General features: G+C 49.6%; 3 protein-coding genes and 28 non-coding genes across 31 annotated transcripts; all 31 read right to left on the reverse strand.

Moving 5' to 3' along the window:
• Positions 1-106: 106 nt before the first annotated feature.
• LOC140213443 (uncharacterized) lies at positions 107-1,343 on the reverse strand. Its single transcript, XM_072284668.1, has one exon. It carries the CDS (start codon positions 1,310-1,312, stop codon positions 107-109), a length of 1,206 nt encoding a protein of 401 aa, XP_072140769.1. The 5' UTR covers positions 1,313-1,343.
• A 167-nt stretch (positions 1,344-1,510) lies between these two features.
• On the reverse strand, positions 1,511-1,594 carry TRNAL-CAG (transfer RNA leucine (anticodon CAG)). The gene has a single exon. It is a non-coding gene; the product is annotated as a tRNA-Leu (tRNA).
• Positions 1,595-1,726: 132 nt separating this feature from the next.
• TRNAL-CAG (transfer RNA leucine (anticodon CAG)) lies at positions 1,727-1,810 on the reverse strand. Its single transcript has one exon. It is a non-coding gene; the product is annotated as a tRNA-Leu (tRNA).
• A 3,217-nt stretch (positions 1,811-5,027) lies between these two features.
• LOC140213778 (uncharacterized) lies at positions 5,028-6,752 on the reverse strand. The gene has a single exon (XM_072285100.1). The coding sequence runs from the start codon at positions 6,720-6,722 to the stop codon at positions 5,517-5,519; it is 1,206 nt and encodes a 401-aa protein (XP_072141201.1). The 5' UTR covers positions 6,723-6,752; the 3' UTR covers positions 5,028-5,516.
• Positions 6,753-6,919: 167 nt separating this feature from the next.
• Positions 6,920-7,003, reverse strand: TRNAL-CAG (transfer RNA leucine (anticodon CAG)). The gene has a single exon. It is a non-coding gene; the product is annotated as a tRNA-Leu (tRNA).
• A 141-nt stretch (positions 7,004-7,144) lies between these two features.
• TRNAL-CAG (transfer RNA leucine (anticodon CAG)) lies at positions 7,145-7,228 on the reverse strand. Its single transcript has one exon. It is a non-coding gene; the product is annotated as a tRNA-Leu (tRNA).
• A 142-nt stretch (positions 7,229-7,370) lies between these two features.
• On the reverse strand, positions 7,371-7,454 carry TRNAL-CAG (transfer RNA leucine (anticodon CAG)). The gene has a single exon. It is a non-coding gene; the product is annotated as a tRNA-Leu (tRNA).
• Positions 7,455-7,595: 141 nt separating this feature from the next.
• On the reverse strand, positions 7,596-7,679 carry TRNAL-CAG (transfer RNA leucine (anticodon CAG)). The gene has a single exon. It is a non-coding gene; the product is annotated as a tRNA-Leu (tRNA).
• Positions 7,680-7,820: 141 nt separating this feature from the next.
• On the reverse strand, positions 7,821-7,904 carry TRNAL-CAG (transfer RNA leucine (anticodon CAG)). Its single transcript has one exon. It is a non-coding gene; the product is annotated as a tRNA-Leu (tRNA).
• A 141-nt stretch (positions 7,905-8,045) lies between these two features.
• On the reverse strand, positions 8,046-8,129 carry TRNAL-CAG (transfer RNA leucine (anticodon CAG)). Its single transcript has one exon. It is a non-coding gene; the product is annotated as a tRNA-Leu (tRNA).
• A 5,062-nt stretch (positions 8,130-13,191) lies between these two features.
• On the reverse strand, positions 13,192-13,275 carry TRNAL-CAG (transfer RNA leucine (anticodon CAG)). Its single transcript has one exon. It is a non-coding gene; the product is annotated as a tRNA-Leu (tRNA).
• Positions 13,276-13,416: 141 nt separating this feature from the next.
• TRNAL-CAG (transfer RNA leucine (anticodon CAG)) lies at positions 13,417-13,500 on the reverse strand. Its single transcript has one exon. It is a non-coding gene; the product is annotated as a tRNA-Leu (tRNA).
• A 141-nt stretch (positions 13,501-13,641) lies between these two features.
• TRNAL-CAG (transfer RNA leucine (anticodon CAG)) lies at positions 13,642-13,725 on the reverse strand. Its single transcript has one exon. It is a non-coding gene; the product is annotated as a tRNA-Leu (tRNA).
• A 141-nt stretch (positions 13,726-13,866) lies between these two features.
• On the reverse strand, positions 13,867-13,950 carry TRNAL-CAG (transfer RNA leucine (anticodon CAG)). The gene has a single exon. It is a non-coding gene; the product is annotated as a tRNA-Leu (tRNA).
• Positions 13,951-14,091: 141 nt separating this feature from the next.
• TRNAL-CAG (transfer RNA leucine (anticodon CAG)) lies at positions 14,092-14,175 on the reverse strand. Its single transcript has one exon. It is a non-coding gene; the product is annotated as a tRNA-Leu (tRNA).
• A 141-nt stretch (positions 14,176-14,316) lies between these two features.
• On the reverse strand, positions 14,317-14,400 carry TRNAL-AAG (transfer RNA leucine (anticodon AAG)). Its single transcript has one exon. It is a non-coding gene; the product is annotated as a tRNA-Leu (tRNA).
• Positions 14,401-14,536: 136 nt separating this feature from the next.
• Positions 14,537-14,620, reverse strand: TRNAL-CAG (transfer RNA leucine (anticodon CAG)). Its single transcript has one exon. It is a non-coding gene; the product is annotated as a tRNA-Leu (tRNA).
• Positions 14,621-14,760: 140 nt separating this feature from the next.
• TRNAL-CAG (transfer RNA leucine (anticodon CAG)) lies at positions 14,761-14,844 on the reverse strand. The gene has a single exon. It is a non-coding gene; the product is annotated as a tRNA-Leu (tRNA).
• Positions 14,845-14,985: 141 nt separating this feature from the next.
• On the reverse strand, positions 14,986-15,069 carry TRNAL-CAG (transfer RNA leucine (anticodon CAG)). The gene has a single exon. It is a non-coding gene; the product is annotated as a tRNA-Leu (tRNA).
• Positions 15,070-15,210: 141 nt separating this feature from the next.
• On the reverse strand, positions 15,211-15,294 carry TRNAL-CAG (transfer RNA leucine (anticodon CAG)). Its single transcript has one exon. It is a non-coding gene; the product is annotated as a tRNA-Leu (tRNA).
• Positions 15,295-18,757: 3,463 nt separating this feature from the next.
• On the reverse strand, positions 18,758-20,241 carry LOC140213779 (uncharacterized). The gene has a single exon (XM_072285101.1). The coding sequence runs from the start codon at positions 20,203-20,205 to the stop codon at positions 19,021-19,023; it is 1,185 nt and encodes a 394-aa protein (XP_072141202.1). The 5' UTR covers positions 20,206-20,241; the 3' UTR covers positions 18,758-19,020.
• A 160-nt stretch (positions 20,242-20,401) lies between these two features.
• On the reverse strand, positions 20,402-20,485 carry TRNAL-AAG (transfer RNA leucine (anticodon AAG)). The gene has a single exon. It is a non-coding gene; the product is annotated as a tRNA-Leu (tRNA).
• A 138-nt stretch (positions 20,486-20,623) lies between these two features.
• TRNAL-CAG (transfer RNA leucine (anticodon CAG)) lies at positions 20,624-20,707 on the reverse strand. The gene has a single exon. It is a non-coding gene; the product is annotated as a tRNA-Leu (tRNA).
• Positions 20,708-20,848: 141 nt separating this feature from the next.
• On the reverse strand, positions 20,849-20,932 carry TRNAL-CAG (transfer RNA leucine (anticodon CAG)). The gene has a single exon. It is a non-coding gene; the product is annotated as a tRNA-Leu (tRNA).
• A 141-nt stretch (positions 20,933-21,073) lies between these two features.
• Positions 21,074-21,157, reverse strand: TRNAL-CAG (transfer RNA leucine (anticodon CAG)). Its single transcript has one exon. It is a non-coding gene; the product is annotated as a tRNA-Leu (tRNA).
• A 141-nt stretch (positions 21,158-21,298) lies between these two features.
• Positions 21,299-21,382, reverse strand: TRNAL-CAG (transfer RNA leucine (anticodon CAG)). The gene has a single exon. It is a non-coding gene; the product is annotated as a tRNA-Leu (tRNA).
• A 143-nt stretch (positions 21,383-21,525) lies between these two features.
• Positions 21,526-21,609, reverse strand: TRNAL-CAG (transfer RNA leucine (anticodon CAG)). Its single transcript has one exon. It is a non-coding gene; the product is annotated as a tRNA-Leu (tRNA).
• A 3,958-nt stretch (positions 21,610-25,567) lies between these two features.
• Positions 25,568-25,651, reverse strand: TRNAL-CAG (transfer RNA leucine (anticodon CAG)). Its single transcript has one exon. It is a non-coding gene; the product is annotated as a tRNA-Leu (tRNA).
• A 144-nt stretch (positions 25,652-25,795) lies between these two features.
• TRNAL-CAG (transfer RNA leucine (anticodon CAG)) lies at positions 25,796-25,879 on the reverse strand. The gene has a single exon. It is a non-coding gene; the product is annotated as a tRNA-Leu (tRNA).
• A 141-nt stretch (positions 25,880-26,020) lies between these two features.
• On the reverse strand, positions 26,021-26,104 carry TRNAL-CAG (transfer RNA leucine (anticodon CAG)). Its single transcript has one exon. It is a non-coding gene; the product is annotated as a tRNA-Leu (tRNA).
• Positions 26,105-26,247: 143 nt separating this feature from the next.
• Positions 26,248-26,331, reverse strand: TRNAL-CAG (transfer RNA leucine (anticodon CAG)). Its single transcript has one exon. It is a non-coding gene; the product is annotated as a tRNA-Leu (tRNA).
• Positions 26,332-26,663: the final 332 nt, after the last annotated feature.

Here is a 26,663-nt window from a genome sequence, read left to right on the forward strand (position 1 = left end):
CCACTCGATCCACACGCGTACCTTTAGAGGGTACGCGAAGCCCGATTCCAAAAAGGACGCCATCTCTTCACGACGTTAGTCCGGGCGCCCCAGTAGGCGCCGGGTCCTACTTAGGCGGTTTTGCCGCCGGCCGTCTGTCCGGCGGGATGTTTGGCTTCAGGCGCACGGGCACACGACGACCCGCCTGCGCTTTTGGCGGCGGCTCGTCTTTGGCCCCGTTGTCAAGGTTGCCGTCCAGGTTGCCGTCCAGGTTTCCGGTCGAGTCCCTCGCTCTTTTCATAGCCGCATTGCTTGCACTCGATTCTTCGACGTCCATCAAGGGAGTTGCCGGTCCGTGCTCCGTGGCGGCCTCCTCGGCAGTGGCGGATTTTACGGCCGATTCTTCTTTGGCTCCTTCGTCGCATGCCCTTTGAACTGCATCTTTCGGGCCCGTAGGCAGCACATTTTCCACCTTCGTGGATTTAGCAACCGGCACAGAAGGTGTTGCAACTCTGTCCGCCGGTGGTACTAGCACGCGGGAAGCCTCATCAACGTCAGCCTCGTCCATTAACAGGTCAGCCACGTCCTCTCGAAGCGCAGGTCCTGCGACGGATGCGTAAGTCTTAACACATTCCGTATCTTGATGGCCGTAGCGACGGCATACTGCACATCTCGGGACGCGGCAGTCACGTCGGACATGTCCGGTGTTTCGGCACTTCAGGCAAAGGGGTGCTCTGCCCGGTACCACAACTAGGGTCTGCTCACCAGCTACACGAAGTTGATGGGGCAGGTCTTCTACGGTCATACCCGTCTTCAGTACCAGGGACACCGCCCGTGTCGACGATGCTTTGTCTTGAACTCCTTGAACACGCCACTTTTCATGGAAAACGTCCGTGACCTTTCCGAACGGTAACAGGGCTGTTCGTATATCCTCGTCCGACACGTTATGGAGCATCCAATGCAGCTTCAGCCGCACGGCCTGATTGGCTGGATCAACGACAATGCACCGATGTTCATTCACCTTGAGGTTCTTGGCGCTTGAAAGCTTTTTCACGCCTTCGTCACTCTTGAAAGTAACCGCCCAAACGTGGCTCATCTGATACGCCCCTAGGGCGATGACATCAGCAAGTAGGCCTAAGCTAGCCAACGCATCTCGGAAATGTTCCACACGATACGGCCTGGCACGCACATCCGCATGCAGAAAAACTGTATTTAAAACTATCCGACCTGTCGGCAATTGAGGCAGCAAAACTTGGTATTCCGGGTCTTCTGAGGCAAAACTCCTGGTACCGCGGCCCTGCTGGGCCGCTGAAGCCGCTCCTACGGAGCTCATGATCGGCACGTCCGCTCGCTAGCGCGGCAGAAAGCCGAAACCCTCGGCCATCCTGACGGGACACGATCAAAGAGGAACGTGGTACAGAGTGAACCGTACTTTAGCCTTGGGTATTCACAAAAGAGGAAAACGAGAGAGATGCAGCGCTACCTACTTTTTTTCTTTTTACGTGGGTTGGCACTGCAAAAGAGGAACCATTGTCAGAAGTGGGATTCGAACCCACGCCCGGAAGACCGGACTGCGACCTGAACGCAGCGCCTTGGACCGCTCGGCCATCCTGACGGGACACGATCAAAGAGGAACGTGGCACAGAGTGAACCGTACTTTAGCCTTGGGTATTCACAAAAGAGAGAGATGCAGCGCTACCTACTTTTTTTCTTTTTACGTGGGTTGGCACTGAAAAAGAGGTGCCAGTGTCAGAAGTGGGATTCGAACCCACGCCCGGAAGACCGGACTGCGACCTGAACGCAGCGCCTTGGACCGCTCGGCCATCCTGACTTTTTTTTTTTTTTTCTTTATTGCCTGCTTAGACATTAACACACAAAAAAAACAAATTCATATACACAGTGCACCCACATCACATCAGGTGGGATGGTCGCTAAAATTTCTTGAGGCACACCAGCTCATCAAGGATGCTAACCCAGTCTGGGGTTTCGCCTTGTGCACGATACACTTCTCGTAATAGTGACATACTTTCAATGAAGTTCTCTCGCGCAGAGCACACATTCACATCAGCATGACGTATAGCCATTCTTGTTTTCCACAAACTGTGGAGGCCCAGCAACATGAACATGTCGAACGGTGGCCCGTCATCGCTTTCAACTGGAAGGAACCGAATTCCATAGGGGTTTATGGGGAGTTCTTTTTTAAGAGTGCGCTGCAAGATGTCCCAGTGAAAGACAGCGTCCCAACACTCAATGAAGGCGTGTTCAATTGTTTCAGGCTTTTTACACAGCAGGCAATCGGTAGTCCAGGGTACGAATATTCCTTTCTGTTCTAGCCATACTTTAACGGGGAGGGTGTTCGTGTGTAGGTGGAAAAAGAAAGTTTTCGCAGCAGGTCTTACAGGCATCCTTTTGACTCGTTTCAGCACATCTTTTCCTGGGCATCCACAGTGAACACTCCTATACAGTGGGATAGGTAACATGCTGTCAACTAAATCTGCGTACAGTTTCTTTCTTCTCACTGAGCACAAATACTCCAGCGAAAAACGTGCGCAGAGTATTCTAAAAGCTGCAACGACTTCACGATAGTAACCAGTCGCTCTAGTGATAGCACTAGATGTGGACACAACAAATTCAGGCAGTTCTGTTGCCATTTTCGCCTGAATGACTGTACGTAGAAAAACATTTCTTTCATCTCGCAGGAAGATGAACCGCGATACGATCTGTCTAATGAACAAGTGTGAGAGCCCAAGGCCCCCATTTCGAACTGTGCGAAAAAGATTTGTTCGACTGGATCGCTCCCAAGTGGAGTTCCAGATGAAGATAGCAAACACTCGATGCATTTTTTGAACGTTTACACGGGACATGAACATTACTTGCAGTATGTACCAAACTTTGGCAATTAAAAATATATTGCAAGCTGAAGCACGTGCAAACACTGACAATCCCCGGCCCTGCCATCCTTTTATCTTTTCTTTCATTGATTCTATTTGTCCGGTCCACAACTGTGTCGAGTCCCGATAGTGCTCAAGGGGCACTCCTAGATACAGTGAAGGCACTGTAGTCCACTGCATCCCGGCGAATTTTGTGGGTGTCGCGTCCCAGCTTCCATGCCATATCCCAACACTTTTTTCGAAGTTTATCTGGGCACCAGTGTACCTACAAAAGGATCTTGCAAGGCGGACAGCCTCGACCACGCTTTCCCTGTCTTCACAAAAGACGGCGACGTCATCTGCATAAGCTAGCATTTTAACTTCTGCGGCGTGCAGCCTAAAACCACGAATGTTTTCATCCCGTATGACTGCCATACAAAAGGGTTCGAGGTACAGGGCAAAAAGCAAAGGAGACAAGGGACAGCCTTGCCGTACAGACGAGCGGAGTGGCACCCGCGAACTAAGACACTTATTAACTATAAGCTGCGTGTAACAGTCTTCATAAGCCATTTTAACGCCATGTACAATGACACTCCCAGCATTACAGTACTGCAGTATAGCGAAAAGCACCTCATGTGACACCCGGTCGAACGCCTTCGCAAGGTCTAGCTGCAACATGGCCACCCGACCCCCAATGCCATCACAACATTCGAGCACATTCCTTGCAATGTGGGTGTTCGTAAAAATGGTGCGGCCTTTAATGCCACAGGTCTGGTGTGGCCCTACAAGCTGCTGAATCACGCTTTGAAATCGTCGAGCCAGTACTTTCATAAATATTTTGTAATCTGTGTTGGTCAGACTTATCGGTCTGTATGAACCTACTGAAAGGAGTTTTTCCCGGTCATCGGTTTTCGGAATTAATACTATGTGTGAAGTCCGGAATGAGGGTGGTACTTTTTTAATTTCATACGCCTCTGAGAGTAGTCGGTGCAATATACACGCAAACTCCTGACTGAATGCCTTGTAAAAAGCGGCGCCTAGGCCGTCCGGCCCTGGCGATTTGCCTGATGGCAGTTCTTCTATCGCCCTTTCGATCTCGGACACAGCTATTGGTCTCTCAAGACTTTCTCTAACGTCGTCATCCAACCTTGGCATCTCGCTCATGAATTCACTCTCGAAGACCAGTCCAGAACGCGTCACATTGCCGAACAATTCGCGATAGTGCTCCACAAAAGCTTTCTCAATCGACGAAGCGTCTGACGTCACCTCGTTTTGAAAACGTATCTGTTGGATCTCATTTCTTGACGCGTGACGCTTTTCATCGCTCATTGCCCGTTTGTTTGGTATCTCACCCATCCATAGGCGTTCACTTCCAGCGCGTATAACTGCTGCTTTGTATCGCTCGGCGTCGATAACTTCAAGCTCGCGTCTTACTTTCTTTACGTTTTCAGCTAATAGATCGTGACCCGCATTTTGTGCGCTTGACAGATATTCTAGCTGTCTTTGCAGCTCTCTTTGTTTCTGTACTTTATCGTGCTGAAGGCTGCTTCCTCTTTCTATTGCAATGAACTTAACTTGAATCTTAAATTCCTCCCATGTGGCAGTAAAATATTCATCCTCATTTGTCATCAACTCTGTTATCTTTTCCTTAACTCTGCGCACAAATGGTTCATCATCAAGCAGCTTTTCGTTGAATTTCCACATGTTCCAGTTGAATCGTGTTCTTTTAAATTTTTCCCCAATCGAGAAGCTTACCAAGCTATGGTCCGTGAACGATTGCGGTGCGACGTTATAACTATTACAAAGGGTGATCAAGTCGTCAGAAACATACACTCTGTCCAGCCTTGCTCGGCTATTTCGCTGAATGTGCGTGTACTGCGGAATCATACCATCAGTGAGGGTTAGGCCAACATCTTCTAAGTTGTGGTCTTCAATTAGTCTGCTCAAAAGGAGAGCACTTTTATCGCGAACCCTTTCCCTTTTTAGTCGGTCTTCCGGAGAACACACACAGTTAAAATCACCAAGAAATATGACGAAGCGATCACATCTTAGATACTGCTCGATACCTTCAAAAAACAAAAATCGATCATTCACATTGTTTGGCGCATAAACGCATATGAACCGCCACAAATCGTGAGAAAAGGAAAAATCTACAATAAGCAAGCGGCCAGTTTCAGAAACAGTTACACTTTCTTCAATAATACCAGCACTCTTCCGTATTAACAACGCACATCCGCCTGATGTGCCATTCGCATGGCACACGCACACATTGTAATGCGCCGTGAAAGGCGTCACCATGCGATCGGTCTGCTCTTGGGTTTCGACCTTAGTTTCTTGTAAGGCAACTACATCGAGTTCCTTCTCCATACACAAGCGGCTAAGTTGATATTGCCTCCTTCGCGCTCCAAGGCCACGAACATTTAACGTGGCAACTCTCAGTGCTCTCTCTAGTTTCACCGCCATTTATCTGCAAAAGCAAGCCGATCGCACGGTGCCGCTGAAGAACACGCGATCCGGACACACTGTAGCCAAATTTGCATGCATAACTTCTGCACTGAAAACCACTCGATCCACACGCGTACCTTTAGAGGGTACGCGAAGCCCGATTCCAAAAAGGACGCCATCTCTTCACGACGTTAGTCCGGGCGCCCCAGTAGGCGCCGGGTCCTACTTAGGCGGTTTTGCCGCCGGCCGTCTGTCCGGCGGGATGTTTGGCTTCAGGCGCACGGGCACACGACGACCCGCCTGCGCTTTTGGCGGCGGCTCGTCTTTGGCCCCGTTGTCAAGGTTGCCGTCCAGGTTGCCGTCCAGGTTTCCGGTCGAGTCCCTCGCTCTTTTCATAGCCGCATTGCTTGCACTCGATTCTTCGACGTCCATCAAGGGAGTTGCCGGTCCGTGCTCCGTGGCGGCCTCCTCGGCAGTGGCGGATTTTACGGCCGATTCTTCTTTGGCTCCTTCGTCGCATGCCCTTTGCACTGCATCTTTCGGGCCCGTAGGCAGCACATTTTCCACCTTCGTGGATTTAGCAACCGGCCCAGAAGGTGTTGCAACTCTGTCCGCCGGTGGTACTAGCACGCGGGAAGCCTCATCAACGTCAGCCTCGTCCATTAACAGGTCAGCCACGTCCTCTCGAAGCGCAGGTCCTGCGACGGATGCGTAAGTCTTAACACATTCCGTATCCTGGTGGCCGTAGCGACGGCATACTGCACATCTCGGGACGCGGCAGTCACGTCGGACATGTCCGGTGTTTCGGCACTTCAGGCAAAGGGGTGCTCTGCCCGGTACCACAACTAGGGTCTGCTCACCAGCTACACGAAGTTGATGGGGCAGATCTTCTACGGTCATACCCGTCTTCAGTACCAGGGACACCGCCCGTGTCGACGATGCTTTGTCTTGAACTCCTTGAACACGCCACTTTTCATGGAAAACGTCCGTGACCTTTCCGAACGGTAACAGGGCTGTTCGTATATCCTCGTCCGACACGTTATGGAGCATCCAATGCAGCTTCAGCCGCACGGCCTGATTGGCAGGATCAACGACAATGCACCGATGTTCATTCACCTTGAGGTTCTTGGCGCTTGAAAGCTTTTTCACGCCTTCGTCACTCTTGAAAGTAACCGCCCAAACGTGGCTCATCTGATACGCCCCTAGGGCGATGACATCAGCAAGTAGGCCTAAGCTAGCCAACGCATCTCGGAAATGTTCCACACGATACGGCCTGGCACGCACATCCGCATGCAGAAAAACTGTATTTAAAACTATCCGACCTGTCGGCAATTGAGGCAGCAAAACTTGGTATTCCGGGTCTTCTGAGGCAAAACTCCTGGTACCGCGGCCCTGCTGGGCCGCTGAAGCCGCTCCTACGGAGCTCATGATCGGCACGTCCGCTCGCTAGCGCGGCAGAAAGCCCTCCTCTCTCGGCCATCCTGACGGGACACGATCAAGAGGAACGTGGCACAGAGTGAATCGTACTTTAGCCTTGGGTACTCACAAAAGAGAGAAACGAGAGAGATGCAGCGCTACCTACTTTTTTCTTTTTACGTGGGTTGGCACTGAAAAATAAGTGCCAGTGTCGGAAGTGGGATTCGAACCCACGCCCGGAAGTCCGGACTGCGACCTGAACGCAGCGCCTTGGACCGCTCGGCCATCCTGACGGGACACGATCAAAGAGGAACGTGGCACAGAGTGAACCGTACTTTAGCCTTGGGTATTCCCAAAGGAGGAAAACGAGAGAGATGCAGCGCTACCTACTTTTTTTCTTTTTACGTGGGTTGGCACTGCAAAAAAGGAACCCTTGTCAGAAGTGGGATTCGAACCCACGCCCGGAAGACCGGACTGCGACCTGAACGCAGCGCCTTGGACCGCTCGGCCATCCTGACGGCACACGATCAAAGAGGAAAGTGGCACAGAGTGAACCGTAATTTAGCCTTGGGTATTCACAAAAGAGGAAAACGAGAGAGATGCAGCGCTACCTACTTTTTTTTCTTTTTACGTGGGTTGGCACTGCAAAAAAGGAACCCTTGTCAGAAGTGGGATTTGAACCCACGCCCGGAAGCCCGGACTGCGACCTGAACGCAGCGCCTTGGACCGCTCGGCCATCCTGACGGGACACGATCAAAGAGGAACGTGGCACAGAGTGAACCGTACTTTAGCCTTGGGTATTCCCAAAGGAGGAAAACGAGAGAGATGCAGCGCTACCTAATTTTTTTCTTTTTACGTGGGTTGGCACTGCAAAAAAGGAAACCTTGTCAGAAGTGGGATTCGAACCCACGCCAGGAAGACCGGACTGCGACCTGAACGCAGCGCCTTGGACCGCTCGGCCATCCTGACGGGACACGATCAAAGAGGAACGTGGCACAGAGTGAACCGTACTTTAGCCTTGGGTATTCACAAAAGAGAGAAACGAGAGAGATGCAGCGCTACCTACTTTTTTTCTTTTTACGTGGGTTGGCACTGCAAAAGAGGAACCATTGTCAGAAGTGGGATTCGAACCCACGCCCGGAAGACCGGACTGCGACCTGAACGCAGCGCCTTGGACCGCTCGGCCATCCTGACGGGACACGATCAAAGAGGAACGTGGCACAGAGTGAACCGTACTTTAGCCTTGGGTATTCACAAAAGAGAGAAACGAGAGAGATGCAGCGCTACCTACTTTTTTTCTTTTTACGTGGGTTGGCACTGCAAAAAAGGAACCCTTGTCAGAAGTGGGATTCGAACCCACGCCCGGAAGACCGGACTGCGACCTGAACGCAGCGCCTTGGACCGCTCGGCCATCCTGACTTTTTTTTTTTTTTTTCTTTATTGCCAATCCTCGACATGTCACCACAACACACATTCCTTAAATGATATAAACAAAGACCAAAGAAGCAAAAACGAATGAATACACAAATGGAACAAAGAACAGTAATATTTACATTCGTTGCCGTCCGCTACTGTGGCACGACGTTGTCGGATTAAAATTCCTTTAGTGCTGTAAGGGGTTCAACCCTCGACAGCCACTCAGGAACAGGCTGTTGCAACTTCTGCACTTCCACATACCGTTGCATGCATTCCCGGAAGTATACACGCGCTGGTCGGGCATCCGGGTCACAATGGTAGCCCGCCATTCTTGCGCGCCATAAACAGTGGAGGCCTGTTAGCATGATAAGGTCGTACGGGAATCCTTCGTCATCATTAACTGCCAGAAACCTGATTCCGTGTGGATCTATCGGTAACTCCTTTTTCAAAGTCCTTTGCAACACGTCCCAGAAGAAAACCCCCTCCCAACAGTGGATGAAGACATGATCTATGCTTTCCGGTTTTTTACAAATGAGGCAGTGGGTTCCCCACGGCATGTAGAACCCACGTTGTTCCAGGAAAATTTTAACAGATAAGGTACCGGTATGTAATTTAAAGAAGAAAGATTTCGTGGCTGGTTGAACTGGCATCATCTTCACCCTTTTCAAGACGTCTAGGCCTGGGCCTCCACTGTACACGGCTCTGTACATGGGTACAAGCAATACACTATCACACAAATCACGGTATAACTTTTTCCGTTTTGCATTCCACAAATATTCACTTGAAAAACGAACACGCAAAAAAGAAACACTATCAACTATTTCCCGAAAGAACCCACGGACAGATCCTGGCATTATTTCGGTACCTACTACAAACTCGGGAAGTGATCTTGAAAGCCTCATTTGGATCACCGTGCGCAGAAATGGGTCGTTTGTATCTCGAAAGAAGAAGAATCTATTCACCAGTTGACGCAAGAAAAGGTGCGCCAACCCCAGACCACCATCCTTCACGCGTCGGAAGAGATTATCTCGGCTGCATCGCTCCCAGCTCGATGCCCACACGAATACAGCGAACACGCGGTGCAGTTTCTGCACATTAATCCGAGAGCACTGTAGGACCTGCATCACGTACCAGATCTTTGTCACGAGAAACGTGTTGCACGCTGTAGCTCGCGCGAACATGGACAAGTGAACGGCGTTCCATCGGTCGGCTTTTTCTTTTACTTCTTTTGTTCGCTCCTTCCAGTATTCGCTACTGTCCTTGTAGGCATCAAGGGGTGCGCCAAGGTACTTAACTGGCGTCGTGACCCAGGTTACGTTGGAAAAGTGGTCTGGTGTGGACGCCCATTCCCCGTGCCAAAACCCCAAACATTTCTGCCAGTTCACGAAGCTATTAGTGGCATTACCAAACTGTCTGACGATACTCACTGCGTTCAATACACTTTGCGTATCTTTACAACATACAGCCACATCGTCAGCATATGCCAATAACTTCACCTCTGCTGCTTGGAGGCAAAATCCCTTAATGTATTCATTTTCAATGATGGCCTGACATAGCGTTTCTATGTAAACACAAAACAGGAGTGGGCTGAGTGGACAACCCTGGCGAACGGAGCGCTTCACGTTAATGGGGGCCCCCAGCATTTGATTAATTATAAGTCTCGTATAGCAACTCCGGTACGCCATGGTCACCCCCTCAGTGATTATGTGGCCAAAATTAACATGTTGAAGGATGGTGAGCAATATCTCGTGAGAAACACAGTCAAATGCTTTCTCCAAGTCTAGCTGGAGGATCGCAACTGCCTCACACATGGCATCACAACACTCCAGCACACACTTCAACTTATGAATGTTAGTAAAGATGGTTCTTCCGCGAATTCCACACGTCTGGTGTGGGCCGACTACATCCTTAATGACTGACTGCATACGCCGTGCCAACACCTTCATCAATATTTTGTAGTCGCAATTAGTAAGCGCAATGGGTCTGTATGATGAAAGTTGCTTGAGCTTTTCGGTGTCTTCTGTTTTCGGTATTAGTACGGTATGGGACTGGCCAAAGGATGGTGGAAGTATTTTCAGTTCGTATGCTTCGTTGTAAACGGCGGTTAAGATATGAGCTAGGTGGCCTTTAAAAGATTTGTACCAGGCGGCACAAAGACCGTCTGGACCTGGCGACTTGCCAGGATTCAGGTCTTCGATGGCCTTCATCACTTCATGTTCTGTTAATGGTCGTTCTAAGGTTTCTTTAACTTCAGACGACAGCTGTGGCATTCGTTGCAAAAATAAATTATTGAAATCGTGCATGTTGACAGGCCTGAATGCAAAAAGTTTTTTGTAATGCTCAAGGAACGCATGCCCTATGTTATTGTTATCGGTTAATACCACCCCTTCATATTCAATGGCCTCAATCTGCTTACGTCTGGAATGTTTTTTTTCTAGTCCCATCGCTCTTTTCGTTGGCGTTTCCCCGCATGTTAGTCTTTCTGCTCTAGCACGCACGAGTGCGCCTCGATAGCGTTCTTCGTCGAACACTTCGAGCTTTTTCTTAACAGCGCGCATATCGTCTTGATAAGCGCCCGGTTGCTTGCATTCCAGCGTCGCCAATTTTGCCAGCAATGTTTTTAAATCCTTTTCACTGGCCTTTTCTTCATAACGCAGTACGCTACTTCTTTCAATTGCTTTCATTTTGATGGTTTGCTTCAACAACTCCCATTCCTCGCCAAACTTTATAGAACTATCCGTTGCAAAAGAATTCAGAGCAGCCACTACCTTTTCATTAAAAGTTTCATCTCGTAGCAGCTCAGAATTCATTTTCCACAGTTCCCAAACGAATTTGTTTCGTTCTTTCTTGCTGCCTACCCTGCATTTTACCAGGCAGTGATCCGAGAATGATATGGCCGTAACTGCATAGCACTGGCATTTTCCTACCAAATCGTATGATAGATAGATCCGGTCTAATCGTGCGTGACTTGTGCCCTGAAAGTGAGTGTACATCACGTCTCGGTCAGCCCGAAAACACTCAGCGACATCTTCTAATTCGAACTCATGTATAATTTGTGCGAGGATATCGCTGCTTTTGTCATAAACTACGCGTCGCGTAGACCTATCCTCAGCATTCAATACGCAGTTGAAATCCCCTACACAGGCTATTGTTTTTTGCACAGAGAAGTGATGCTTTAGGTTCAAAAAGAAAGTTGCCCTCTCTTGCACTGTATTAGGTGCATAAATGCACAACACGCGCCATTTGACATCGCAATAACTGAAATCACAAACGACAAGTCGACCGGAAGTGCACGAGAAGTAACCGTCAATAACCAGTCCTGGAAGCTTCCTCACGAACAACACACATCCCGCCGAAGTCCCTAAGGCGTGGCTCACTACCGTATAGTAGTTGTACGTGAACCTTTGCACCATGCTCCCGGTCTCCTCCTCGCCGTCTACCTTGGTTTCTTGCACGGCTAAAACGTCGAGGTCGTGGTCCACTAGTAGTCTGTAAACCTGACTCTGTTTCTTTTTGGCGGCCAGACCTCGAACGTTTAGCGTGCCGAGGCTAAGCGACGGGTTGGTAGCCATTACTGATTTAAACGGGAGGGGAGAAGGCCCGGAGCATGGTGCTCACCTTAACGTCTAGCTGACCGCTAGACGCCTCCGTGGCCATCCGGTGGCCGTCGTCCGAGTTCGTCTTTGGTCGGCTTCGGGGTGAGCCTGCGGTCAGCCTCCAAGTTCGGCTTAGGCTTGATGGTGGAGCGCCTTCCGGGTAGCGTCTTAGCGGGTGGTGGCTCGGAGTCACCGCCGGCCTTTCCGTCGACTTTCTCCTCGTGCTGCAGGGATCTCTTGACCGGTGCCGAGACGGATTCGACGCGGGCGCTAGCATGGGTCGCGTTGTCGTCCGCCTCTGCCTGCGTTGCATCCGTAGCTCGCTGGTGGCTCTCATTTTCTTGCGGGGCCGTCTGCACGCTCTCGACTGTAGCTGCTGGTTCCTTAGGGGGAGGGATATTATTCCTTCCTGCTTCGGCCTGCTTGGTCGTCGCGCTCGTTTCTGCCGCCACGTTGCTGTTTCCAGCACCCTTGGCCGCTTCCTCCGCCTCGGTCACGTCCATCATATGTTCTGATGCCGACGGCTCGCTCTGCGCCGAGCCCGCGGCTACTGCGCAAGAGCGTACACAGTCCGCGTCGTTGTGTCCAAAAAGCCTGCACCGGGAACAACGGGGAACCTTGCATTCTCGTCGAACGTGGCCAGAGCCCCGGCAGCGTAGGCACTGCATGGGGCGACCTGGGGCTACCACCAGCGCAAGCTCGCCGGCGACGCGGATCTGGTGGGGCAGGTCGTCAACTTTCATTCCGGCTTTCAGCTGCAGCAGCACTGCTCGGGTCGTCGAGCCCTTGTCGGAAACGCCATCCACTCGCCAGCGCTCCCGGGTCACTTCCGTCACTTTGCCGAAGGAGGCCAGCGCGGTCTTGACGTCTTCGTCGTCCACCCCATGCAGAAGCCAGTGGATACGAAGCTTCACCTGTTGTTCCTTGGGGTCGATGACCAGGCAGCGACGCCCCTTCACCTGTAGCTCCTTCAGGGCAGCCAGCTTTTCGGCAGCCTCGGCTGTCTTCATCGTCACCGCCCATACATGGTTGATTTGGTATGCTCCAAGGGCGACGACGCCAGAGAGCATACCAACAGCTTGAAGCGCGTCCCGGAAATCTTCCACACGGAACGGGCGAACACGAGCGTCGCCGTGCAAAAAAACTGTATTTAAAACAATGCGTCCTGTAGGTAGCCGAGGCAAAATAATCTGGAAATCCTTATCTTCCTCCGTCGAAAGCCTGTTGCCGCGGCTAACAGCCGCATATGCCGCTCCATTGGAGCCCATGATCCTACGATCCGTTTAGCTCGGGAGCCGGAAGCAGAATGACCGCTCGGCCATCCTGACGGGACACGATCAAAGAGGAAAGTGGCACAGAGTGAACCGTACTTTAGCCTTGGGTATTCATAAAAGAGGATAACGAGAGAAATGCAGCGCTACCTACTTTTTTTCTTTTTACGTGGGTTGGCACTGCAAAAAAGGAACCCTTGTCAGAAGTGGGATTCGAACCCACGCCCGGAAGACCGGACTGCGACCTGAACGCAGCGCCTTGGACCGCGCGGCCATCCTGACGGGACACGATCAAAGAGGAAAGTGGCACAGAGTGAACCGTACTTTAGCCTTGGGTATTCACAAAAGAGGAAAACGAGAGAGATGCAGCGCTACCTACTTTTTTTCTTTTTACGTGGGTTGGCACTGCAAAAAAGGAACCCTTGTCAGAAGTGGGATTCGAACCCACGCCCGGAAGACCGGACTGCGACCTGAACGCAGCGCCTTGGACCGCTCGGCCATCCTGACGGGACACGATCAAAGAGGAAAGTGGCACAGAGTGAACCGTACTTTAGCCTTGGGTATTCACAAAAGAGGAAAACGAGAGAGATGCAGCGCTACCTACTTTTTTTCTTTTTACGTGGGTTGGCACTCCAAAAAAGGAACCCTTGTCAGAAGTGGGATTCGAACCCACGCCCGGAAGACCGGACTGCGACCTGAACGCAGCGCCTTGGACCGCGCGGCCATCCTGACGGGACACGATCAAAGAGGAAAGTGGCACAGAGTGAACCGTACTTTAGCCTTGGGTATTCACAAAAGAGGATAACGAGAGAGATGCAGCGCTACCTACTTTTTTTCTTTTTACGTGGGTTGGCACTCCAAAAAAGGAACCCTTGTCAGAAGTGGGATTCGAACCCACGCCCGGAAGACCGGACTGCGACCTGAACGCAGCGCCTTGGACCGCTCGGCCATCCTGACGGGACACGATCAAAGAGGAAAGTGGCACAGAGTGAACCGTACTTTAGCCTTGGGTATTCACAAAAGAGGATAACGAGAGAAATGCAGCGCTACCTACTTTTTTTCTTTTTACGTGGGTTGGCACTGCAAAAAAGGAACCCTTGTCAGAAGTGGGATTCGAACCCACGCCCGGAAGACCGGACTGCGACCTGAACGCAGCGCCTTGGACCGCTCGGCCATCCTGACGGGACACGATCAAAGAGGAACGTGGCACAGAGTGAACCGTACTTTAGCCTCGGGTATTCACAAAAGAGGAAAACGAGAGAGATGCAGCGCTACCTACTTTTTTTCTTTTTACGTGGGTTGGCACTCCAAAAAAGGAACCCTTGTCAGAAGTGGGATTCGAACCCACGCCCGGAAGACCGGACTGCGACCTTAACGCAGCGCCTTGGACCGCGCGGCCATCCTGACGGGACACGATCAAAGAGGAAAGTGGCACAGAGTGAACCGTACTTTAGCCTTGGGAATTCACAAAAGAGGAACGAGAGAAATGCAGCGCTACCTTTTTTTCTTTTTACGTGGGTTGGCACTGCAAAAAAGGAACCCTTGTCAGAAGTGGGATTCGAACCCACGCCCGGAAGACCGGACTGCGTCCTGAAAGCAACGCCTTGGACCGCTCGGCCATCCTGACGGGACACGATCAAAGAGGAAAGTGGCACAGAGTGAACCGTACTTTAGCCTTGGGTATTCACAAAAGAGGATAACGAGAGAAATGCAGCGCTACCTACTTTTTTCTTTTTACGAGGGTTGGCACTGCAAAAAAGGAACCCTTGTCAGAAGTGGGATTCGAACCCACGCCCGGAAGACCGGACTGCGACCTGAACGCAGCGCCTTGGACCGCTCGGCCATCCTGACGGGACACGATCAAAGGGGAAAGTGGCACAGAGTGAACCGTACTTTAGCCTCGGGTATTCACAAAAGAGGATAACGGGAGAGATGCCGCGCTACCTACTTTTTTTCTTTTTACGTGGGTTGGCACTGCAAAAAAGGAACCCTTGTCAGAAGTGGGATTCGAACCCACGCCCGGAAGACCGGACTGCGACCTGAACGCAGCGCCTTGGACCGCTCGGCCATCCTGACGGGACACGATCGAAGAGGAAAGTGGCACAGAGTGAACCGTACTTTAGCCTTGGGTATTCACAAAATAGGATAACGAGAGAAATGCAGCGCTACCTACTTTTTTTCTTTTTACGTGGGTTTGCACTGCAAAAAAGGAACCCTTGTCAGAAGTGGGATTCGAACCCACGCCCGGAAGACCGGACTGCGACCTGAACGCAGCGCCTTGGACCGCTCGGCCATCCTGACGGTTTTTTTTTTTTCTTTATTGCCGACTTTGACGTACTCAATCAAGGTTTACAAAGATAAAACGTGTGGACCACACTTTGGCCAACACGGTATTAAGATCTTTTTAACAACGCTAATTCATCAAATAAGGAGATCCATTGTGGTGGATCAGGCAGCGCTTTGAACGCATCTCTTACACACACAACACTCTCAATGAAGTTTTCCCGAGCCGATCGAACAACAATGTCTCCGTTTTGAAATTGCAATCTAGTTTTCCACATAGCGTGGAGGCTCAGGATCATAATAAGGTCATACGGGACATCCTCGGCGTTATCAAACGGTAAGAAGCGTATTCCATATGGGTCCAGGGGTAACTGTTTTTTCAATGTTCTCTGCAGAACATCCCAGTGAAAGATGGCGTCCCAGCAGTCTAAGAATGCATGTTCTATTGTTTCCGGTTTTTTACATAATAAGCAGTCGGTGCTCCAGGGGATGAAAATACCCTTCTCATGAAGCCAGGTCTTAACGGGAAGTGTGTTTGTGTGCAATTTGAAGAAAAAAGATTTAGCTGACGGCCGTATTGGCATTTTTTTCACCCTCTTTAAAACGTCTTGTCCTGGGCCTCCACGTTGCGGAGAACGGTACAAAGGTGGAGGGAACATCGTGTCCACGAGATCCCTGTATAGTTTTTTCTTGGTAACGGTAGACAGGTATTGCTGTGAAAACCGTACGTTCAACATCTTATATGAACATACCACTTCACGTAGGTAACCAGTCACTGCTCCTGGCATATTATGAACAGTCGAAACAATGAATCCTGGAAGTTGTCTACACAGCCGTACCTGTATCGCTGTCCGGAGAAAAGGATCGTTTTGATCCCGTAAAAACACAAAGCGTGAGACGACTTGTCGCAGAAACAAATGAGCTAAACCAAGCCCACCTTTCTCGACCGGGAGGAACAAGTTCATTCGACTCATCCTCTCCCAGGTGGAGGCCCAAATGAAAATGGCGAAAACACGGTGAACTTTTTGTACGCTTACCCTCGCAGCACACAACACATTCATAACGTACCATATCTTAGAAACTAAAAAAAGGTTGCAAACAGTGGCTCTAGAAAACATTGACAATTGTTTTCCTCTCCACCCGTCAGCCTTTTCCTTTGCTTTCGACACTTGATCTAGCCAGTACGATTCAGGTTCACGGTAATTTCCGAGAGGCACACCCAAGTATTGGGTTGGTAACGTCGACCACTTCAGTCGATAAAAGGTCTCCGGCGTGTCTTCCCAGCTACCATGCCAGAAGCCGTAACTTTTATCCCAGTTTATCTGGGCTGCAGTTGAGTCACAAAATTTTTCAACCACAGTCGTTGCCTCCTTAATGCTCGCTTTGGTTGTGCAGAAAATCGCGATATCATCGGCATATGCCAAAATTTTAACGTGTGCTGCCTGCAGCCGATAGCCTGCTATGCGCTCGTTATTTCTGATCGCCAAACAGAGTGGTTCGAGATAAGCAGCAAATAGAAGGGGCGACAGCGGGCATCCTTGCCGCACCGACGAGAGCACGGGAAAGCTATCGGTGAGCTCCCCATTAACAATGATGCGCGTTAAGCATTCTCTGTACGCCATCATGACGCCTTCCGTTATGACTTTGCCAACGTTCGCATGTTCCAGCATGGAGAACAAAGCCTTGTGCGAGACGAGGTCGAAAGCCTTTGCCAAATCGATCTGCATCATCGCGACGTGATCGCCAATCACATCGCAGCACTCAAGCACACTTCGAGCCGTGTGTACATTCGTTGCAATGCTGCGGCCTTTAATGCCACAAGTCTGGTGCGGCCCTACCAATGTCTTAATTACACTTTGCAGTCGTTTGGCCAAAGCTTTCGTGAATATTTTATAGTCGACATTGGCTAGAGTTATCGGACGATATGACCCTGGCAACAAAAGTTTTTCCTCGTCATCACTCTTCGGAATTAGCACGATATGCGAGGTTGTGAATGACAAGGGCAATCTTTTTCGCTCATACGCTTCGCTGATAACTTCGTGAAGAACAGGGGCCAATGCAGACTTGAAGGTTTTATAGAAAGCGGCCCCCAAGCCATCTGGCCCAGGTGCTTTACCGATGGTTAACTCGTCTATTGCGCACTCTCACTCAGGCTAATTGGCAGTTCCAGCCGTGTCCTGACTTCTTCATCGAGCTTTGGCATCAGCGAGAGAAATTCATTCTGGTAGTTACATTTAGGATTCCGCGGATGAGCTAAAATATCTTTAAAGTGATCGGCGATCCCTTGCTTGATGTCATTTTTGTCGGATGTAATGTGATTGCCTTTAGCTAGCTGGCGGATTTCTTTCTGACAAGCGTACTTTTTCTCGTCTGATAAAGCTCGTTTCGTTGGAGTTTCTCCCGCCCACAACTTCTCAGACCTTGGTCTCACAAGTGCTGCTCTGTATTTTTCTGTATCTATCCTTTCTAGTTCAGTTCTCACTTCCTTTAATTCGTTAACATACACACCAGGCTCGACACTTTCCATGCTAATAAAAAATTGCAGTTGCTGGCGAAGCTTTGTTTCTGCTTGTTTCAGGTTGTGTCGAATGACACTGCTTCTTTCAATGGCCATTGTTTTTACTTTCTGTTTAAATTCTTCCCATTGAATGGCAAAGCTTAATGGCTTGGCTGAAGTCAGGTTTTCTAGTTCCTTCGCTACAGCATCGACAAAAGGATCGTCATTCAACAACTGCGCATTCATTTTCCAGAGATCCCAGTTAAAGGGCCGTTTGCTCTGTCCTTTCCCGAACGTGGCAGTTACCAAGCAGTGATCACTGTATGCTACAGCTTGCACATCATATTCGCAACATAAGGGCACTAGTTCGGCTGACACGTATAATCTATCTAATCGAGCGTGGCTGTCACGTTGGAAGTGGGTAAAACGCGGGCGAGTACCGCTGGCAAAAACACTACCCACATCTTCCAGGTCATAATCATGCGCCACTGCGTTAAGAAATTCGGCACTCTTATCACGAATGCGTGAACATTTTGCTCGGTCTTCAGCATAGCAAACACAGTTAAAATCACCCAGCAGTATTACGACCTTGGAACAGTTTACGTACGCTTCAAGACGCTCAAAGAAAGATCGACGGTCCGTTTCAATATTCGGCGCATAGATACAAATAGCACGGTAATCCACATCCTCAAAACAGAAATCAGCCACTAAGAGGCGCCCAGTTTCACACGAAAACACTGACTGCATACAAATGCCAAAATTATTTCTTAGGAATATAGCGCAGCCGCCTGATCCACCAACCGCATGACAAACGCACACGTCAAAGTGCGCTCTAAAATTGGACACCATTCTGTCGGTTAGCTCTTGGCTCTCAATTTTCGTTTCTTGGATTCCTACTATGTGTAAGTCATTATCCAAGAGGAGACGACTTAGCTGACATTGCCGTCTTCTTGCATTGAGCCCTCGTACATTTAACGTTGCTACACGTAGCATTCCTTCGAAATTAACCGCCATGACTACACGGTAGAATGGTGCCCATCACAATTACACAAGTATGAGCGCTCATGAAGGTGCGCCGGCAACCACGTGGAATGCCTCTAAAGGAGACGCCGCTCGACCTTCCGGAAAGGGCACTCAAGTGCAACTTGAGCCCCCCTTCCTGGCAAGGTTCTGAAAAACTAGCGCTCAGGATGACGGCCATTGCACTCACCAACCCCCCAACCCCACTCGAACTAGACAGCACGGAATTACGGAGGCGGTTTACCCGCCTGCCGTGGATCGACCGTAACGTTCGGCCGAAGCTTCAAGGTCGACCTCCTTATACCTGTCGCTTTGGGCGGTGGCTCGTCGCCGCCGCTGCCGTCCTGTTTCGCCGTCCGGCTAACGGTCTGGTTGTGGGGCCGTTTTCCCGTCGGTTGGGTAGATGGGCCTGTGAGGGTGTCCATGCCTTCAGGTTCAACGAGGGAGGAGGTCACCTCCGCATCAGGTGGGGTTTTCTCTTCAGCATTCGGCATGGCCGCGGTGCCCTCTGCAGTCGCTTGTTGGTGTCCTGTGAAGACAGCCTGAGCGACTTGTTTCTCCTCCTGTTCAAGCCGCACCGCCGGCTTTGCCACGACGTCAGCTGCTTCACCCGCCGCGGTCGACGTGTCCTCCATGTCCGCCTCGTCCATGAGTAGGGCGGAGTTGTCCTCATTGCCCACGGGTCCGGTGACGCTAGCGTACGTGCGCTCGCACTGGCTGTCCTCATGACCGAAGCGTCGGCAGGCACCACACCGTGGAATGCGGCACTCGCGACGAATGTGGCCCGTGCCGCGGCAGCGTAGGCAGAGAGGAGCTCTGCCCGGCACAACCACGAGAGCCAGTTCCCCGGCGACGCTCACCTGATGCGGAAGGTCGTCGAGCTTTACGCCCGGCTTCAACTTCAGCGTAACCAGCCTTGTTGTTGAGTTCATATCAGTCACGCCGTGAACCCGCCAGCGCTCGCGGACTACGTCGGTGACCTTTCCAAACGGCGCGAAGGCAAAACGTACGTCCTCGTCAGGAACGCTGGGCAGCAGCCAATGCACTTTCAGGCGTACGTCCTGGTTGGCGGGGTCGATGACGAGACACCGGCCCTTCTTGACCTGCAGCTCTCCAACGCTGACGATCTTTTTCACCGCGTCGCTGTCCTTGAAGGTCACGGCCCACACATGGCTCATACGGTAGGCCCCGAGAGCAGCCACTTCCGGCAGGAGCGATAACTGGGCGAGCGCGTCGCGAAAATCTTCCACCCGGTATGGGCGGGCCCTGATATCACAGTGTAGAAAAACGGTATTCAAAACAAAACGCCCTGTTGGCAGACTAGGCAAAACAACTTGATACTCGTCGTCCGAGGCAGAAATCCTGGTACCGCGGCCCGTCTGGGCCGCTGAAGCCGCTCCTACGGAGCCCATGATTTACACGTCCGTCACGCTCGGTGGCCGGAAGTGGAATCCTGGCCATCCTGACGGGACACGATCAAAGAGGAAAGTGGCACAGAGTGAACCGTACTTTAGCCTTGGGTATTCACAAAAGAGGAAAACGAGAGAGATGCAGCGCTACCTACTTTTTTTCTTTTTACGTGGGTTGGCACTCCAAAAAAGGAACCCTTGTCAGAAGTGGGATTCGAACCCACGCCCGGAAGACCGGACTGCGACCTTAACGCAGCGCCTTGGACCGCGCGGCCATCCTGACGGGACACGATCAAAGAGGAAAGTGGCACAGAGTGAACCGTACTTTAGCCTTGGGTATTCACAAAAGAGGATAACGAGAGAAATGCAGCGCTACCTTTTTTTCTTTTTACGTGGGTTGGCACTGCAAAAAAGAAACCCTTGTCAGAAGTGGGATTCGAACCCACGCCCGGAAGACCGGACTGCGTCCTGAACGCAGCGCCTTGGACCGCTCGGCCATCCTGACGGGACACGATCAAAGAGGAAAGTGGCACAGAGTGAACCGTACTTTAGCCTTGGGTATTCACAAAAGAGGATAACGAGAGAAATGCAGCGCTACCTACTTTTTTTCTTTTTACGTGGGTTGGCACTGCAAAAAAGGAACCCTTGTCAGAAGTGGGATTCGAACCCACGCCCGGAAGACCGGACTGCGACCTGAACGCAGCGCCTTGGACCGCTCGGCCATCCTGACGGGACACGATCAAAGGGGAAAGTGGCACAGAGTGAACCGTACTTTAGCCTCGGGTATTCACAAAAGAGGATAACGGGAGAGATGCCGCGCTACCTACTTTTTTTCTTTTTACGTGGGTTGGCACTGCAAAAAAGGAACCCTTGTCAGAAGTGGGATTCGAACCCACGCCCGGAAGACCGGACTGCGACCTGAACGCAGCGCCTTGGACCACTCGGCCATCCTGACGGGACACGATCAAAGAGGAAAGTGGCACAGAGTGAACCGTACTTTAGCCTTGGGTATTCACAAAATAGGATAACGAGAGAAATGCAGCGCTACCTACTTTTTTTCTTTTTACGTGGGTTTGCACTGCAAAAAAGGAACCCTTGTCAGAAGTGGGATTCGAACCCACGCCCGGAAGACCGGACTGCGACCTGAACGCAGCGCCTTGGACCGCTCGGCCATCCTGACGGGACACGACCAAAGAGGAAAGTGGCACAGAGTGAAGCGTACTTTAGCCTCGGGTATTCACAGAAGAGGAAAACGAGAGAGATGCCGCGCTACCTACTTTTTTTTCTTTTTACGTGGGTTGGCACTGCAAAAAAAGGAACCGTTGTCAGAAGTGGGATTCGAACCCACGCCCGGAAGACCGGACTGCGACCTGAACGCAGCGCCTTGGACCGCTCGGCCATCCTGACGTTTTTTTTTTTTTTTATTGCGTGTTAGCGATACAATACGAAAAAAAAAAACATGGAATGACTCAATTCACAATTTGGAATTCAAAGGAAAAGCACATCCACAATGAAATGAGGCGATGAAAACACCGGCTGTATTACACATTATACAGCTTGGTTAAAGGTATTTTGTTGTGGTGAGGTGGTCAAAGATCCATAGCCATTCTGGGGGCTCGCATGAAGATCTATATGCGTCACGTACATATACAATATTTTCAACAAAATACTCTTTTGCTGGTCGTGCAACTTGGTCTGCATTTCTGACCGCCATTCGCGTCCTCCAGAGACTGTGCATGCACAACAACATTATTAGGTCGTACGGCACCATCTCTGTTTGCTCAACAGGCAGAAACCTTATCCCGAAAGGCGTTAATGGCAAATCTTTTTTGAGAGTTCTCTGTAGGATGTCCCATAAGAATATGGAATCCCAGCAATTCAAGAAAATATGCTCTATTGTCTCTGGCTTTTTACAAATGATGCCGTTGACGCTACCAGGCACAAAGATACCTTTTTCCTGGAGCCAAGGTTTGACAGGTAGTGTGCCGCAGTGTAACATAAAGAAGAAAGTTTTTGTAGAAGCCTTCACAGGAAAACCTTTCACACGTTTCAGCACATTCCGCTCTTGTCCTAAATGATATGATGAACGATAAATCGGTGTAGGGCACATGATATAAATAAGGTCCTTGTAAAGCTTCTTTCTGGAAACATCTGACAGATAATCTACTGAAAAATGCGCTCTCAGAAAACGGACACTATCCACAACTTCACGCATAAATCCTTTCACAGCTACAAGCGTGTGTGACGTAACAATAAAATCAGGCAATGCATCACACAATCGCAGTTGAATAACAGTGCGCAAGAACGCGTCACTTTGGTCGCGAAAAAACACAAATCTCGACACGACCTGTTTCAAGAACAAATGAGATAAACCTACACCTCCATTCCCCACCGCATGAAATAAGTTTACACGACTCATCCTTTCCCAACCAGATGCCCACAAAAAAACAACAAATATTCTGTGCAATTTCTGCACACAAATCCTTGACATACACAACACTTGTAACATATAAAACACTTTCGCTACCAAAAACAAGTTACACACCGTCGCACGGGTGAATATAGACATACTTCGTCCGCCCCACTTTGATGTCTGTGTTTTCATTTTTCCAGTTGGCTTTGCCCACTGGCTCGTTGCATCTTTATAATATTGAAGCGGAACACCAAGGTAGCTGGATGGCACAGTTGTGAACTTTATGCTTTCATAGCATTCTGGCTTATCTTCCCATTCTCCGTGCCAGAAACCTAAACACTTCTGCCAGTTTATGGCACTGCCAGTAAAGCTACAAAATTCTTTGGCATCTTTTACTGCTTCTTTAATGCTTGTTTTGTCTCCACAAAAAATTGCACTGTCATCTGCGTAAGACAAGATTTTAATTTCATGCGTGAAGAAACGGAAACCTCGTATATTCTGGTTGTTCTGCACTTTAAGACAAAAAGGTTCCAAGAACATTGCAAATAATAATGCTGAAATCGGATCTCCCTGTTTCACACCAGTTACAACTGATATTCGATCACTTAATGTCTTATTAATTATTAGATTGCTAGTACAATCAGTGTAAACCATTTTTACCCCATCTAGGACCACCTTGCCAACGTTATTATATTCCAGTAATCTAAAGATCGCCTCGTGCGCTACCCTATCAAAAGCTTTCTCAAGGTCCAGCTGTACCATCGCCACGTGCCCGCATACCATATCACAGCACTCCAGTACACTTCGAGCTGTATGAACATTCGTAAAAATTGTCCTCCCCTTTATGCCACATGTTTGGTGTTTACCAACTACCAATGTTATTACACTTTGGAGTCTTTTAGCTACCACTTTCATGAATATCCTGTAATCAACATTTGCAAGACTTATCGGCCGATATGCTTCCACTGAAAGTAGTTTCGAGGGGTCATCTGTTTTAGGAATTAGTACAATATGGCTTGTTTTAAAAGATGGAGGCATTCCACGTCTGTCATACGCTTCATTAATAACATGGTAGAGTATTTCAGCCAATTCCTGTTTAAAGGCTTTGTAGAATGACGCGCCAAGGCCATCAGGCCCAGGCGATTTTCCTACACTTAACTCTTTTATCGCTGTTTCGATTTCATTAACACTAATGGGAGTTTCCAGTGTATTTTTCGCATCGTCGTCCAACCTCGGCATTAGTGGCATAAATTCTGTAAAGAAGCCTTCGTGTACAGGTGTCTTACACCCCAGCAAGCCCGTGTATCTTTCAACAAATGCTTTCTGGATCACATTTTGATCAGTCGTGACTTCATCACGATAGCAAATTCTTTTGATTGCGTTCTTTGCGCCGTAGCATCTTTCGTCTCCCAGTGCACGCTTGGTTGGGGTTTCCCCCAGCCAGAGCCGTTCAGCCCGCGCTCTTATCACGGCCCCTCTATATTTTTCAGCTTCCATGGCTTCCATCTTTCTTTTAACTTCTTTAATCTCTTTTGAGAACAGCCCAGGTATTGTGGTTTCAGCATTTAAAAGGTAGTCCAGAGTATTTCGCAGTTCTTTTTCTTCCTATTTAGATTTGTGCCGCAGTGCGCATGCTCTATCAATTGCAGTAATTTTAACATCAATTTTAAATTGTTCCCACAACGCACCAATCCTGTCAGACTTATCAGAGTTAACAGCTTCAATTCTTTCTGTCACTGCCCGCATAAAAGTTTCATCATGTAGCAACTTTTCGTTAAGCTTCCAAAGATTCCAATTAAACTGTGAAGTTTTTCGTTTCGTGCCTATTTCAAACATGACCAGGCTATGGTCGCTGAAGCTTACATGGTTTACCATGTATTTGAAGCATAATGGCATAAGGCCTGCTGAAATGTATGCGCGATCTAACCTGGCATGACTCGCACCTTGGAAATGCGTATACTGCACACAATTACCACGGAGTACATCCCCCACATCAAACATATATTTTTCTTGTGTAATTGTGTTCAATAGATCAGCGCTCAAATCTCTAATAGGTACATTTTTGACTGTGTCCTCAGGCAAGCACACACAGTTAAAATCACCAAGAAGCACAACTTTCCTTTCACAAGACAAAAACGGTTCAACATACTCGAAGAAAACCTTGCGCTCCCTCTCTCTATTCGGGGCGTAGATGCACAAAAGACGCCACTCAGCTTCATTAAAAGAAAAATCACACAGGACTAGCCGACCATTTTCACTGGTGAGGACTGCTTCCTCTAATATTCCGATACTATTGCGCAAAAAAAGGGCACATCCTCCGGACTTGCCAGCAGCATGACACACACAAACGTTATATCTTGCTTTAAAGGTCTCGACCATCCGGTCTGTTGCTTCCTGACTCTCGATTTTTGTCTCCTGAATAGCCAAAATATCTATGTCATTATCGAGCATTAGGCGACTAACTTGTACTTGCCGTCGTCTTGCTGTCAATCCCCGTACATTCAACGTTGCTATACGAAGTGCAGAAAGATTTGGGTATATTGTCTTATTTTTTTTTCCACAATACCTAAAACGCTACGCAAAAACAGGCGAGGGAGACTTACATCACCGGTCAGTGTGCACAGCAGGCGGATTCGTCCACACGCGTAATTAGCCCGGCTTCTACCTTGAAGACACTAAATTCAACCGAAGTCTCAACATGATTGTCCTCGTACATACAGTTGAACAAGAAGGCAAAAAAATACCCCCGCTAACGCGGAGGCACTCGCGGCCCTTGCAACCGGTCTGGTGGGACCGTCGGCTTGGGCTTGAAGCTGCTCCTACGAGTGGTCGTTGACTTCAGTGGTGGTGGTCCCACAGCGCTCGTTGGGTCGGAGCAATCCTCGTCGCTAGATGCAGCGCTACCTACTTTTTTTCTTTTTACGTGGGTTGGCACTGCAAAAAAGGAACCCTTGTCAGAAGTGGGATTCGAACCCACGCCCGGAAGACCGGACTGCGACCTGAACGCAGCGCCTTGGACCGCGCGGCCATCCTGACGGGACACGATCAAAGAGGAAAGTGGCACAGAGTGAACCGTACTTTAGCCTTGGGTATTCACAATAGAGGAAAACGAGAGAGATGCAGCGCTACCTACTTTTTTTTTTCTTTTTACGTGGGTTGGCACTGCAAAAAAGGAACCCTTGCCAGAAGTGGAATTCGAACCCACGCCCGGAAGACCGGACTGCGACCTGAACGCAGCGCCTTGGACCGCTCGGCCATCCTGACGGGACACGATAAAACAGAAACGTGGCACAGAGTGAACCGTACTTTAGCCTTGGGTATTCACAATAGAGGAAAACGAGAGAGATGCAGCGCTACCTACTTTTTTTCTTTTTACGTGGGTTGGCACTGCAAAAAAGGAACCCTTGTCAGAAGTGGGATTCGAACCCACGCCCGGAAGACCGGACTGCGACCTGAACGCAGCGCCTTGGACCGCGCGGCCATCCTGACGGGACACGATCAAAGAGGAAAGTGGCACAGAGTGAACCGTACTTTAGCCTTGGGTATTCACAATAGAGGAAAACGAGAGAGGTGCAGCGCTACCTACTTTTTTTTTCTTTTTACGTGGGTTGGCACTGCAAAAAAGGAACCCTTGCCAGAAGTGGGATTCGAACCCACGCCCGGAAGACCGGACTGCGACCTGAACGCAGCGCCTTGGACCGCTCGGCCATCCTGACGGGACTTTTTTTTTTCTTTATTGCCGTCTTGGATGTGTAATACAAAGTAACATATGGTAAAACACTTCAGCCACACTTGGACTGAGGCGAGTGGTGCTAAAGTCTTTTCATTTGTGCTAAAACATCAAGCAGTGATATCCACTCTGGTGGATCAGTCTGAGCCCTGAAACATTCGCGAAGATAAACAACACTTTCGATGAAGTTTTCACGTGTGGAACCTGTATTTATGTCTGCATGTCGCACCTGCATACGCGTTTTCCACAAACTGTGGAGGCCAAGAAGCATAATTAAATCGTAGGGTACTTCTTCACTTTCAACTGGTAAGTACCGGA

This window comes from Dermacentor andersoni, chromosome 10, assembly GCF_023375885.2.
Source record: "Dermacentor andersoni chromosome 10, qqDerAnde1_hic_scaffold, whole genome shotgun sequence".
Classification (NCBI taxonomy): domain Eukaryota; kingdom Metazoa; phylum Arthropoda; class Arachnida; order Ixodida; family Ixodidae; genus Dermacentor; species Dermacentor andersoni.

Bases quoted from the DNA above. Each gene is read 5' to 3' on its own strand.
- LOC140213443 (XM_072284668.1), bottom strand. From the start codon at position 1,312: ATGAGCTCCGTAGGAGCGGCTTCAGCGGCCCAGCAGGGCCGCGGTACC.
- LOC140213778 (XM_072285100.1), bottom strand. From the start codon at position 6,722: ATGAGCTCCGTAGGAGCGGCTTCAGCGGCCCAGCAGGGCCGCGGTACC.
- LOC140213779 (XM_072285101.1), bottom strand. From the start codon at position 20,205: ATGGGCTCCGTAGGAGCGGCTTCAGCGGCCCAGACGGGCCGCGGTACC.